General features: G+C 42.1%; 1 protein-coding gene across 2 annotated transcripts in view; it reads left to right on the top strand.

Moving 5' to 3' along the window:
- Positions 1–572: 572 nt before the first annotated feature.
- The window catches only part of SMPX (small muscle protein X-linked), a 52613-nt gene continuing 39623 nt past the window's right edge, over positions 573–13562 (top strand). Inside the window, exons 1-2 of one of the 2 annotated variants that reach the window (XM_007174664.3) lie at positions 573–773; positions 5086–5142. In XM_007174664.3, the coding sequence (XP_007174726.1) occupies positions 5104–5142 (39 nt within the window). In that variant the 5' untranslated portion in view covers positions 573–773; positions 5086–5103. The remainder of the gene's footprint in view (positions 774–5085; positions 5143–13562) is intronic. The other variant, XM_007174663.2, reaches the window with a different exon arrangement.

The raw sequence follows: 13562 nt of genomic DNA, 5'->3' as shown, positions 1-13562 counted from the left end.
GATATTTTCTCTTTTGTTTTGTTCTGTTGCCTCATGTGCTGTAGGGCCAAAGTCATTGCCACGAGTAGGGGCGGTATAGAGCAGAGAGAGCAAGGACTCTGGGCCCTGGAACCACACGAGTCAGTTGATCTGTGACCATTTCTGACCGATGAAAAGGATGATATCTGGTAGTTCATCATAATCTGACTGAGTGTTGATGATGAAGTAACTTTCTCAGCTCCTCAGTGACCAAGCGAGGACTCAAACACCGTCTGTGTTTCTCCAATTTTCATTGAACACTTTGGGTCTTCTCACCTCTGGGTAATAAAGCTAAAGATAGAAACTTTTCCTACTTTTCAAACTTTCCTGTGCCCCCTCAGAAGTTGTGAGAAAACACAACCAGCATCTTCTGGAAGATCAGGAAGGCAGTAAGATTCCGGAGCCACCTTCCGGCTGACATTTGAGCCCTGCTTTCAGCACGGTCAAGCCTTTTGGAGGCAGCGTATGGCTTGTATCAAACTCTATATTTAGGAAGAACAACTGTGAGCTATGACAGGAATTCTCTTTAACACTTATCCTTAAACCGAGTTCCCCTCCAGCCCCGAGCCAGGAGCAGCTCTCAATACCGGGTGAGGCACGGAGCACTTGAGCTATTTCAGCCGCATGAAAAGCATCGGAACTGAGATCGCAGCTCAGAGGACACCGGGCGTCCCTTCCACTCACTGAGGAGCTTTGTATTCTTGCACCTGGCTGCCTGGAACTTTCCTCAGGCAGGAAGCAAGTACATAAAGCAGGTAAGCAGGAGGACCCAGCTCAGGCAACTGGGCTTTCTGAAGGAAATTTCCTTGCTACCCAACTTGAAGTGGCTACTTATAACTTTGTAGGCTTGTAACCAGTGGGTGTAGCTTCCTTGTAAATTCACTGTTCATTGGTGATGTTGCTGCTTCTGTTTTATAAATTGTTGGGGGGGTGGGGAGGTTGAAAGAATATTGAACTAAAAGTAGTTTTCATTGATAGGGACATTAAGAAAATTTCCATGGTCCAGATATGATGACTGTGACCCTGAACATGAGATCATTTTGATTCTTATGGCCAGGATTACAGTCAGTCAGCTGCAGACTGATTCGGGCTGTAAGCCTAGAAATAATCAGGAGAATTTGGGGCAGAGAAAAGCTATAATGCTAGCTCTTTGGTTTACCTAAATGCAAATTATTGCCAGAGTTGTTAACACAGTACAAGTTTAAAACGCTTTTCTCCTCTCCCTAAGCACCAGGCTTGGCCTCAGTGATAAAGTTCTATCGAACTATAGATCCATTAATAATCCAGACCCATCTTTTTGAAAGCCCCACTTCGATCGCAGTGTTCCCCATACCCAGCAGAGTAGAGGGCAGCAGCCCTGTCTCTCCCTATGTGGGCACCAGATTCTGATACGTGGCAACGCTGAGTGTCTCTTCCCTCTCGGCATATCTCAGGCAGAATTGAATAAAGACTTAGTTCGGACAGCTGAACATCTTTCTACACCCTTCTTGGGAATTATTTTTAGCAGCAGACAGAAGATAATTCCCTGTGAAACTGAGCTGTAGCCACTTAATTGACCTTTAAAAAGAACAAACGAAGCCCCCTCTCTCCATATATTGATTTATTTTCCTCTGAATCCCTGCTTATTAAATTAGCGATATTAATGTTGACAAATTTTTAGTAAGTGAAAGAATCTTACTTAGAAGTCAGATATTAGATGCTGTCCAATCAAATACCAGCAGAGGTATATAGTACATGACTCAGCATACGGACCATTAAAGATCCCCACTGACTTGCAGAACTGCCAGGAAAACTCAACTGTGCTAAGCCGGCAAGCATTTCCATTGTAGTATAGGCTTTGTAAAAGTCAGTATATGCCTGGTAAAACTTTCCATGTTTTCAAATTGTAGCCAGAACCAGGAGACACAGTAATAGAGTGCTTTAAAGAGTACCTCTTTGGATGAAAAGCTGTGGCCCCGGTGTGAGTGGAGTTGTGCATCTAAGGCATAGCTTTCTTTTTTGGTCCTGGGATGAGGCATGCAGATACAGAAGGAAGGTGCATTCTACACCTTGCATCCCTAATGGAGGTGAACGCAGGGCCAGGGAAAGAGCCAGGGAACACTGTCTATTTTTATTCATCAGTGTGCTTTGCCCTGATTTCTCTGAGAATAATGAGGACAGCAGGAACAGCTGCAGAAATGATTTACACAAACGTTATCTAGCTTGTTTGCAAGGAATGAGAGCTGGGATCTGACCAACTTTCTAGAGGTGACGTATATGTTAAGAAGGAATTTGTATGCAAATAAGATTATACCAATGCTATACAAGGCCCAAGGAATATCCATCCGCTAGGCTGAGAGGTCCACAAAATACAAAGCAATCCAGGACTTTAGCGAAAAAACAAAATCAGCCTAATTAAAAAAAATCAATGCGGTATAAATAACACAATCATTCATTGCCTGATTTTTTTCCACATTTCAACTTGCTATTGTAATAACATAAAGAAATTCCTAATCCCCACATCTCAAACTGACATACAATAAATTTTTTAAAGTTCCCAAGTGATATTAGTTAAACTTTAATTGTACACATACAGAGAATGCTATATGATGAGATATTTAAAGTCCTGTGAGAATTATTGCTTTGCATGTCTTCTAATAGCTTTTGAGGAATAGAAACATTAAAAATTAAACTGCCAAGCTTTTCCTTTTGAAATTGAGCTGTGTGTCCTAGATCCAAAAATTAAAAATCCTTCATTGACTTTTTGACACTGCAGGAAAGACAGCAACCTATCTGAAACATATCATAGAGCAAAAATGCATTCCTAATTGTTCAACTTGTTATTGCTTTTTAATTTTTTAACCATATTTTAAAAAATAAATTTATTTATTTTTTTTATAAATTTATTTATTTTTGGCTGCGTTGGGTCTTTGTTGCTGCGCTCGGGCTTTCACTAGTTGCAGCGAGCGGGAGCTACTCTTCGTTGCAGTGCGCAGGCTTCTCTTGTTGCCGAGCACGGGCTCCAGGTGCCTGGGCTTCAGTAGTTGTGGCACGTGGGCTCAGTAGTTGTGGCTCGCGGGCTCTAGCGTGCAGGCTCAGTAGCTGTGGCGCACGGGCTTAGTTGCTCCGCGGCATGTGGGATCTTCCCGGACCAGGGCTCGAACCCGTGTCCCCTGCGTTGGCAGGCAGATTCTTAACCACTGCGCCGGGCTTCCCTGGTGGCGCAGTGGTTGAGAATCCGCCTGCCAACGCAGGGCACACGGGTTCGAGCCCTGGTCCGGGAAGATCCCACGTGCCGCGGAGCAGCTGGGCCCGTGAGCCACAATTACTGAGCCTGCGCGTCTGGAGCCTGTGCTCCGCAACAAGAGGGGCCACGATAGTGAGAGGCCCGCGCACCGCGATGAAGAGTGGCCCCTGCTTGCCACAACTAGAGAAAGCCCTCGCACAGAAACGAAGACCCAACACAGCCATAAATAAATAAAAATAAAAACAAATACTTAACCACTGCGCCACCAGGGAAGTCCCTAATTTTTTAACCATATTGAAAATAATTCTACCTAGACCCTTATGCATGGAGGCTGTATCTGTATATTACCAAAACATTCAGGTGAAACTTTAAAAACAAAATCCCATTGTTCTCATGTATGTGACTCCAAGGACTATATAGTTGAGTATACTAATTACAGAGATTTAAAAAAATTATGTAATTGTTTAACTTCATATAGTAGAGCCTAAGACTTTGAAGACCTCAGGAAAAAAAAAAAAGGAAGTTTTTCAGAGTTCTCAGTTCATAAATTTTATCTCTAAAGTGTGTGGGGCATCACTACAGCAGTTTTTACTCTGTACTTAGAGTTGTAGACCAGTATAGAACTAAAAAGTCTCCAGCTAAGGGCAATGGCAATAAAACAATACATATTTGCATCATGCTTTACAGTTCGCAAGGCATTTTCAGGAACCTTATGTCATTTTGATTCGTACCACAACCTGTGAAGCAGGTGAAACTTAAGGAGGAGGAAATGGGCCTAGAGATGTTGACTGACGTAGTCCAGAGGACACCGGACGTGCGGCAGATGCCAACACGGCGCTCTGTGCTCATTGACTCACCAGTGAGCCCACACACTTACACCAGTCAACTGAGGAAACTCTAGTCAACCCAGTTTATCGTTTGGGTTTAAAAAGCAGCGTGTTTTTAATTCACTGAATTTCAAACTTTTTCACTCCGTCCTGTTGACACTTAATAGACCAAGCTATAACATCACTTGTACAGAGCTGGGCTGTTCCCTGCTCCCCGAGCCCCAGTAAACCTCGGCCACTAGTCCCTGGGCTCTAAGTCAGGTCTCACAAACTGAAAGAAAGCAAAGGTCCTTTGGGAAGGAAGCACTGCTACCTCTTAGGGATCTGACATGGTCACGTAAGTCCTATTTGCCTTCTGAGACTGATTCGTTAAAAGAAAAGAAGACAGAGGTGAGGCTTGCCTGCCAGTTGCCTGGTTTACAGAGCCCAGGCTCTGGACGCACAGAGCAGGGAGACGCGGCCCATGTCCCCCAGGTCTCTGTGCAGAACAGACACGTGCACAGCGAGCAGGGAGCAACGCAGTAGTAAGAACGCGGTACGGGCCATTTCTCTTTGGGTGTTTGATGGAGGCGAGGCGGTCCCGATGGACTGATGTGCAGCCCTGGCAACAACTCGGTTCAGATCAAAAGTTCAGTTTCAAGCAGAAAGCTTCTGAGGCCCCAAAGAAAGGTGTTTTATTCCCACAACCTCTTTGTTTTGCTGTTCTTGGCAGGGGGGCAAGAGGGCAGGGAAGGAGATGATAGCGCCTTTCAAGTTTCTGATTGCCTATCATGAGCATCAGGGGCGAGGCATCTCAGCATTTCTCCTTCTGAATGATTTATCCAGCGCTCTAGTGTTCCCTCTCCCTGAGGCATTAGGAAAGAGAGTCTGTAAGTAACCGGAAACTGAGACTGAAAGAATATACGGCCAGTGAAAGGGGTGACTGCCCAGTTGAATCATGAGTTAAATTCAAATTTATCATGATTGAGAATCTGAATGCCGCCACCTCTAACAGTTTCTTACCTGTTTTTTTAGGGATAAGACCTTGTCGATATGTCGAAACAGCCAGTTTCCAATGTCAGAGCCATCCAGGTAAGTAGACATATTTGTGTTTTAACATCAGCAACTTCCAGTCTGTTTGCTTAATAAATCAGACTTTATGTGACTGTTCACCCCAACTGATGATTCACTTCAAAAAGAAAAGAAAGACTCGTGTAAGGTACAATTAAGGAAGGATATAAGGTTGGTAATGTACAACTGAGAAGGGAGAAGCTATTTTTTTAAGAGAGTCAAAGTTTATAAATGAGAATTAAATGGTCTTCTACAAAAATGCAGTGTGTATGTTTTTTGATATGCTTTTTGATGTGTAAGTTTTTGATATGCTCATCGATTGGAATTTAAAAATTCAATTTCCATTTTTATATCCAATTGAGTTTGTTGACTCATCTGTTTAGAATACATCTTTCTTTAAATAACATCCTTTTCTTGTCAAGTGTTCTTTCCAAGGCTTGGGTATTTATCTTTTAAGGTCCGTATGCTATTATGCCTCCTCATGCCCTCTCAACAAACAAATTCTTTGGTTGTTTCATCTGACTTAAGTGTTACCCACAATAAGGGGAGGGGGAAGCAGGCATTTTGGAACACAAATACAATTACGGAGAAAATTTTAGTATTTGTTTTGACTCAATACTAAATTTGTTATTTCTCTTAAGAGCTTGGTGTTTAGCTCTCAAGTGGCTCCCATACTGAGACGGTGGGCACAATGCTTTATTGTAAAATTCCATCTTTCCTTTCCATCAAGATGGAGCCATCTGTACTTTCTCTAAAGGAACTTTAAAACATTTTTTCCCTGGGCTTTCCTGAATACTGCACAGCATATGGTAGTTTCTGAATACTTGGGGTCTGATGCACCATCATACATACACCTACTCATAAGCAATTGACTGTATTTTGAAGGGACATGCATGTGGTCAGATTGTGGGGTGAGGAATCCTAGCACACACCGGTGGTGGAAGTGGGTGGAGGGACGTATCTTTACCCGTCATGACTAATGCATAGCCTTAAATGGATGGGGTTCTTAAGTGGTAAGATATATAACAACCTCTGGAAACCTGTTACAGAACAAACCACCAAGGAAGGGCCTATTGGCAAGGATTCAACTCTGCATTGCCATGTTTGGCCCTCTGGTGTCCACCTAGTGAGTTTCTGATGTACGTACCCTGACATTGGTAGAATTCATTTTGCCTCCCAGGCCTGTGAGCATCCTTGAGCCTTTGAACCTTCTCTTTTACCCAGTGTGTACAGCTGTTAGTGGCATGGGCTGTGAAGCCAGATTAGTGGAGTTTGAATCCTTAATCCATTTTGTACTGGTGTGGGATCACGGGAACACTACTTTACCTACTTTACTTCTCTGCCTCTGTTTCCACATCTGTAAAATGGGGACAGTACTCACCTCCTAGGGCTACACGTATAAGATGCTTAAAACAGCACAGTAAGCTCTCATTAAGGGTCACATTGTTACTATAATACTTATCATTCTGGAATGCTCTGTGTTAAAGTGACAAAAAATAATACCATTTAATCACTGCATTTGAAGCTCTCAAAGTGCTAAACATAAAATTTCCTTTTTATTTTGCAGGACACAAAAACATAGTCTCTCAGGCTGCCTTTAATTCTCTTCCTTTTATAGCTGAAAGTGTGTTGATTTTTCCTCCTTAGTGCTTCCTGGCCTCCCTCAAATCTACACTGAAAATTCACCTGTATTTTATCTATTAATTTTGACCTTGATATATTTTTAGGTCTGTAATATTTAAAAAGCTGCTATTGACTGTTCTCAATAGCTGCTATTATACTGCATCTAAAAAAAAATCCATCTACTCTACCAACAAAGGCAGTGCTTCCTTATGGATGTGGTATTGCCTCTCTCAATATATTTTATGCCAGACAGAAAGCCTAATTTAATGCACCTTCAAATGAAATACTATTTCTTGTGGCTAAATAGGATCTGCACTATCTGATATTTTCCTATCATTTCTGCATTAAATGTAGGGTCTATTAAATAAAATATGAAAATGGTTACTCTATACAAAATGCTTTGTAGTAGGAACATTACCTAGGCTATGGTCTTGTGTGGAACAAATAGAAATCCCAGCTGATGAAGGAGTGCCCTTGTTGTATAAATACTAAAGATCTTAAATGTTCTATTCAACACACTCTAGTCACTTCTTTTTATTAGGATGTCATTTCCAATTCAGTTCAACTGTCACATTCTGGGTGCATACTTTGTTCCAGGCACCATACTAAGTGTTGGCTATGCAAAGATGAACTGAAACCTGATCCTTGAGTTTGAGGAGCTCATGGTCTCCAGGACTCACTAGCTATGCGACTTTGGGCAAGTTGTTTTATCCTCTTTGTGCCTCGGTTTCCTCATCTGTCAAGTGGGGAATTAATAACATGTGAGCTCATAGGGTTGCTGCGAGGGTTAAATGAATCAATACTTGTAAGTGCTCAGGCCAGTTCCTGGCTCATTGTAATTGCTCAATAAATATTAGCCATTATCATCAATCATCATCATCGTAATCATGTGGTTCAACAGTTCCCAAAGTGCGTCTCCTGGAATAGCAGTTGCATGGGATGTTGTTAGTTAAAGGGTTCCATGCTAAAGTGTTTGGGAACACAACATTAAGCAAAGTTGAATAGGATCTTTACTGCAGGATTTCTCAGAGTCCATAACTTGCTAATGGCTTCATATATTTCCAAGAAGGCGGTGATGTAGACAATGTTTTCTAAACATATTGGATCTTTTAAATGAGTATCTTGTAGGATAGTATTTTGCAGTGCAAACTTCTAGAAGTAATGACTTAGATCTCTATTTTGTCTGGATTGAGAAAATTTAAGCCTCTGTCAACCATATTTCTAACAGTCAGGCATAGGTAGTTGAATTACTGCACCTATGTACACCAGACAACATGGGGCCAAATGGTTATATATCTCTACCTGGCCATTCACTAACTCTGTGACCTTAGTTCACCCTTAGTATACCCTTCTGTAAAATGAGGACAATCATACTACTTAACAGGATTGTTATAATGAATACACAAAATAATGTATGGCAAGTGCCTAGTTTATAGCACACAAAGTCCTTAAGAGATGGCTCTTCTAATTATCCAAGTAATGCATGGAATGGCCTTGTTTTCTCTTCAGCTGCTTCCATCTCCTCCCTGCCCCAGAATAAGCGGGAGGCCAGAATCAGACCCACTCTCAGAGGAGATGGACAGTTGTCTTTCACATCCACACTGAAGAAGAGATGGCCTTTGAATTGTAAGGGGATTCTATCTAAGTCTGCATTACTTTTCAGTTGTATTAGTGAAATCTCATTTATTCCAGGGACATAAAAATATCCTGAAGGAGTCAGCTGATTCTTCCATAGTCTGGAGAGGGCCTTTGTCTCCTAAGCAGCTGATAAGGCTCTAGATCAGACGTTGGCCCACCTTTTCTGTAAAGGACCAGATAGTAATCAATACTTTTAAGATTTACAGATCACTGGGCCTCTGCTGCACTATTCAGCTCTACTGTTACAGCACAAAAGCAGCCATAGGCAATACATACATGAATGGGTGTGGCTGTGTGCCAATGAAAGTTTATTCACAAAAACAGGTGGCTGGTTGGATGTGGCCCATGGGCCGTAGTTTGCTGACCCCAGTTCTGTGCTCTGTAGGCTGCTTGTTAAACCCCACTGTTGATGGGAATGGAGCTGCAACCAAGGTAACATCAGCACACTAGGCACAGTGGGTCTGATCCCTTCAGATGAAAGAGTTTGACATGACAGGTGGTGGGGAAAGCTAGAGCTGCCGGGAAATCTAATCCCAGCAGCGATCTGTTTGGTAAGTCTAATGAGACCAAGTGACACTGACCGCTGGCAGCACCTGCCTGTCCTTCCCCTTCTTCCTGAACACACCCCCTTTGGCAACTGCCATGGGCCTCCCCAGGGCCTCAGCCCACCCAGAGCCAATGTCCTCTGAGTCGTCACTGGCCCTTTCTCTTCACCATTGATCAAAGTAAGCTGAGTATTATTTGTCCTTTCCCGTGAGATCTGAGAGTTTCATGGTTGAACGGAAAAGAGTCCTGTGCCCTAGTCATAGCTCTGCTCCGTGACTTCACCCCCCGGTCCTCATGAGCTACAAAGGGCAGGGGGCGGGGATGTTGCATTAAATGACCTGTAAGCCTCTGTCCAGCTTCTAATAGTCCATGAACTTCTTGAGAATAACTTCTAAGGTTTATTATTAGGACGATAATAATAGTCAGTTTCTTCAGGGTTTACTATGTACTTGGCATAGTGCAATGGGATTTCCATGGATTATAATGAAAGGTTTGGAGAAGCAAAAAAACTCACCCAGGATCACACAGCCTGTGAGTAGGAGAGTCAGGAACTGAACCCGAGTTGCCTGATCCCAAAGCCCATGTTTGGAACCATTTTGCAACAGTGACTAGTCTCATTACTTACCATCTCCACCCCGGCACCGAGAGTGAAGATGGAGGAGTGGGTGCAGAGCACCTAAAGTGTAATCATAACTACCGAGGCTACTTGAAGGACAATTACCATTTTACGGATGCTGGGTCCTCCCTTTTAAAGCCCTCAACTGACATTCAGAAAGGGGGTCAGCATTTCAGCAGAAGCAGCTAATAGCTTACACTGATTAAAGTCATCTTAAACGTAAGTCGGCTAGGAGTGAAAAGTACAAAGTAAAATGACTCAGTAACAAACATGGTCTTGAAATACAAATGACCATGGCCACTGAATCCCACCTCTCTGCTTCATTGACTTAATCAAGCTGCTTGTGAAACTAAAACTAACTCCTTTATCATTCATTTTAGAGGAATGATTATATGAGCCTTGCATCATTAGTTAGTGTGTGGCTTCCTACCATGGGAAGTTTCCATTGTCACCCAATCCACGCGTAGAACAGAATATCTTGATGCCCTGAGTTTTAGTACTTCTTTCCCTTCCCCACCTGTTACCATTGCTCTTCCACTCTCCATTGCTCAGGGCATAAGGACTCCGTGGAAGAAGAAAACAGCCCGACAAAAATATTTACAGACAGTTGTTAGGGACTCTAATTCCATCTAGGATTTCCAGTTTAAAAAAGATTTCAGGTATATGACAATCCTTGGTACAAAGGAACAGACTATCAACCACACATGGTTGGTCAGTTAATCAAATACATTTATTAAAGCTAATAATAATAATGATGATACATATCTTCCTTTACTATTGCATTTAAATGCGAAAGATAAAATATGAACTTTCATTTGTCACATGTTTTTCCTTTGACCTTGGATCTACTGTTTCTTTCTTAGGTAAACCACTATAACACATTGTTTATGCTTTCCACTGCTGGTTTCTTTGAACTGTAGCCAGAACTTGAAATGTAGCAGTTTGACTCTAGAGCTACCTCCAGCTGGTGATCTTTGCTGCTCTGCCAGGGCTCCATATTGGTGACATATACTGACTAAGGGATGTCATTTTTTGAGGCTGACATTCACAAGTACATCAGAAATATAACCTGCCTTCAACCGATTGTAGACATTCTCTTAATAGCTGTACGGTACATTATTGAAATCTACTTTCCCCTGGATGACAAGACTACAGTTGAGTCACTCAGGAAATTATTGAAGAGAACAAAAAGTGTTGAGAACAGAGGGGAAAAAAAAAACAACCTTTCACTATGAAACATCATGGGTGAAAAACAGTGGCTGAGTGGGAGTTTCTCAAAATTGTATTGAGTGGGAAAGTTCTGTGTGTTCTGAATCGATTTCACATTTCAAGAATCCCTAAAGGCAAAGAAGTTATGCATTCTAGCGATACAGAGCTTTATTTTAAAATGGGTGGGATATATTTTAGTTGGTGTGTGTGTATGTGTGTGTGTGTGTGTGTGTGTTTGTGTGTCTGTCTGTCTTCCTAATTTAGGCTAATATATCAAATAAGAAATCTTTTAAAATTAGCTATTGGGAAAACACCCCTCTTTCTGAGAGTCTTCTGTGAAGATGTTAGAAATCTCAAAATGCCACATCCTGCTCCATTCAGAGAAGGACCAGGACTGTAAGAATAGGAAAGCACAGAAAGAAATACTGTAAAATGCAACCCTATAGGGGTTCCTCTTCGAGCGGCTGGGAGAAAGGCATGGGAGAGGCTAGAGATTCTGGCAGGAGCTGCTGGAGACCTTGGAAAACTAAAGATAGAACCCGTGGGGAGTCATCTGAAACAAATATGCAATGGGAGGAAACTCCAAAAGCCTGAGCTCTAAAAGGAGAGACGGAGTGGGGACGAAAAGGGAGGGGGAGATAAGAGAACAAGGGCTCTGGAAAGCAAAGTGGAGTGGGATTGTCAGTACCCAGTGGCTAGCAGCTACAGAATCCAGCCCACTGGGGAAAGATGCCATTGCACTGTAAGTCACACAGGAGTGGCTGTGGAGGGAATACTGTTTCCAGAATTCTCGGGCTCAAAGCCTGGAGCCAAGCAAGAGAACAATACAAATAATTAAGGGACTCGTGGAATTAACTTACAGGGAATTCTTTCTGCTTTTCTTCACCTGGTGAGATCAAGTGCAGTATTCATTTCACATCAGATAGGTCTATTATCAGGGAACTGTATCCTGTTCTGGCAAAAGATGATCTAGTAGATTTTTTCCATTCCAACTTTGAGGATGTAACAAAGTATGTATAGCTTGGGAAAGTGATGCACTGGATCTGCTACGTCAGGGGCATATTTAGAAATATCTAAGATGAATAAATCTCAAGGAGGGAAAAAAAGCAAGGGAAGGTGTTACAAAAGGAAAAAACAAAAGCCTGCTTCCTTTACACTTACACAGAATCTATATAGAGAAGGAAGTCCAACCTTATATCAACTCCAGGTCATTGATTTCTGTTTGTTTATTCTTTCATAAAAATGTAGCTCATATTCCAAACCCATTTTGAGTAGCGAATACCATGTTCAATTTGCAGATGGAAAAATCGAGTCATTGAGAAAGTATTTTGTTTGTGTTCAAACAGCAAGTCAGTGAAAGAGACAAGAATATGACACCAATCCTCTGGCCGATGGAACAAAAACAGAGAGCTATAGGTCTACACATTTCTATGAAATTCAAGTTATAAGGAATTTTTCTTATGGTTCTAATTTAGCCGATAATTTGTCACTCAAATATCACCGCCCTACAATTATATTAATGAATCGTTTCTAATCAGTTACAAAGCAATCCTCTGACACTCCCTTAAGGTGTACATTAATGACTGGATACTTGACACGTTCACAGGCTGCTCTGGATCCTGTCAATATTTGCTGTCAAAAAAACCATTTAGGTTCCGGGTTTCTTGAGTCATGCCTTAAAGATGAAAAAGCATCAGGCCAGTGAGCTAATGGCTCATTTTTCAAATGTGGCTTTTTTTGATGCCTATTCTAGAATTATCCATTTGGCATGCCCCTTTTCCAAGGCCATTCTCAAGGTGTAAGTTTGTGTGGCCTTGAGCAAATCACCTAACCTCTTTGAGGTTCAGTTTCTTTATGAGTAAAATGAAGATGATAGTCTGCACCTCAGAAGTTTGTTGTGAGGATGAAGGTGTTAGGACAACCTAGCTGAATCTTGGGGTTTTAGGGTGGATAAGGGTGGTTTGTGGTGAACGTGGGGAGGGGTAGTTACTGTTCCACAACCTCACCACCAGGTTAAGATGAAAGTTAGTCCCAACCCAACTCTGCCACTTTGTTAAACATGCATTTGTTAGCAAACAAGCGGAAACCATCCATACAGTCTGCCTGTGAGCCTGATGAAGCCTCAGCTCTTGTCCCTTTAAATGCTCCGAGTGACTGCCAGTTTGCATAAAAGGTTCATGGGAGGCAGGTGGGGATTCTGTTGCCCCTAGTTGGCAGCAGCCAGCTAGAAATCCTCATTATCAGTGACTGGAGACAGGCCCATTTAGGGACCACTCCTCTGAGCTCTGTCTCTAAAGATGCAAGCTATAGGCATCAGATTCTTACACTCTGTTCAGCAGGGTGGGAATTGTCTCCAAAATATTTTAACCACTCTACATATCTTAACCTCCTCCAACTTCATCAAGAGAAGCCATTTCTAATAGTCATTCCATTATTTCACTGATTTTTTGCCATTTATGCAAACATTAAAGCCTCGGTTATTGGTGGAGATAAACCTAACAGAAAACACTTGGAGCAGCAATCTGGGGAATGTGGTCTTAGTGATATTTTACCACCTAACCCCCCCAGGAGGATGAACTCCCAATGAGAGCAACAGTGTTCCCTACAGTTGTAGTTTAAACCAACCTGTGTGTATAAAATATCACACTGTCTATGCTAAAGAAGTTTAAAGTAAATTACAGACATCTTAACAGTGGGCAGAGTGAACATCTTAAATGCACATCAATACTCATTCACTTAGGGGCGATCTCTTTCAATGGTTGTCAGATTTGGGCCCCCAAGTTCCTTGGAACTGCACATGGTCCAGGGC

The sequence above is a fragment of the Balaenoptera acutorostrata genome, chromosome X, assembly GCF_949987535.1.
Source record: "Balaenoptera acutorostrata chromosome X, mBalAcu1.1, whole genome shotgun sequence".
Taxonomy (NCBI): Eukaryota; Metazoa; Chordata; class Mammalia; order Artiodactyla; family Balaenopteridae; genus Balaenoptera; species Balaenoptera acutorostrata.
Note: the sequence above shows the minus strand (reverse complement) of the source record. Positions and strands in the feature narration are given on the sequence as shown.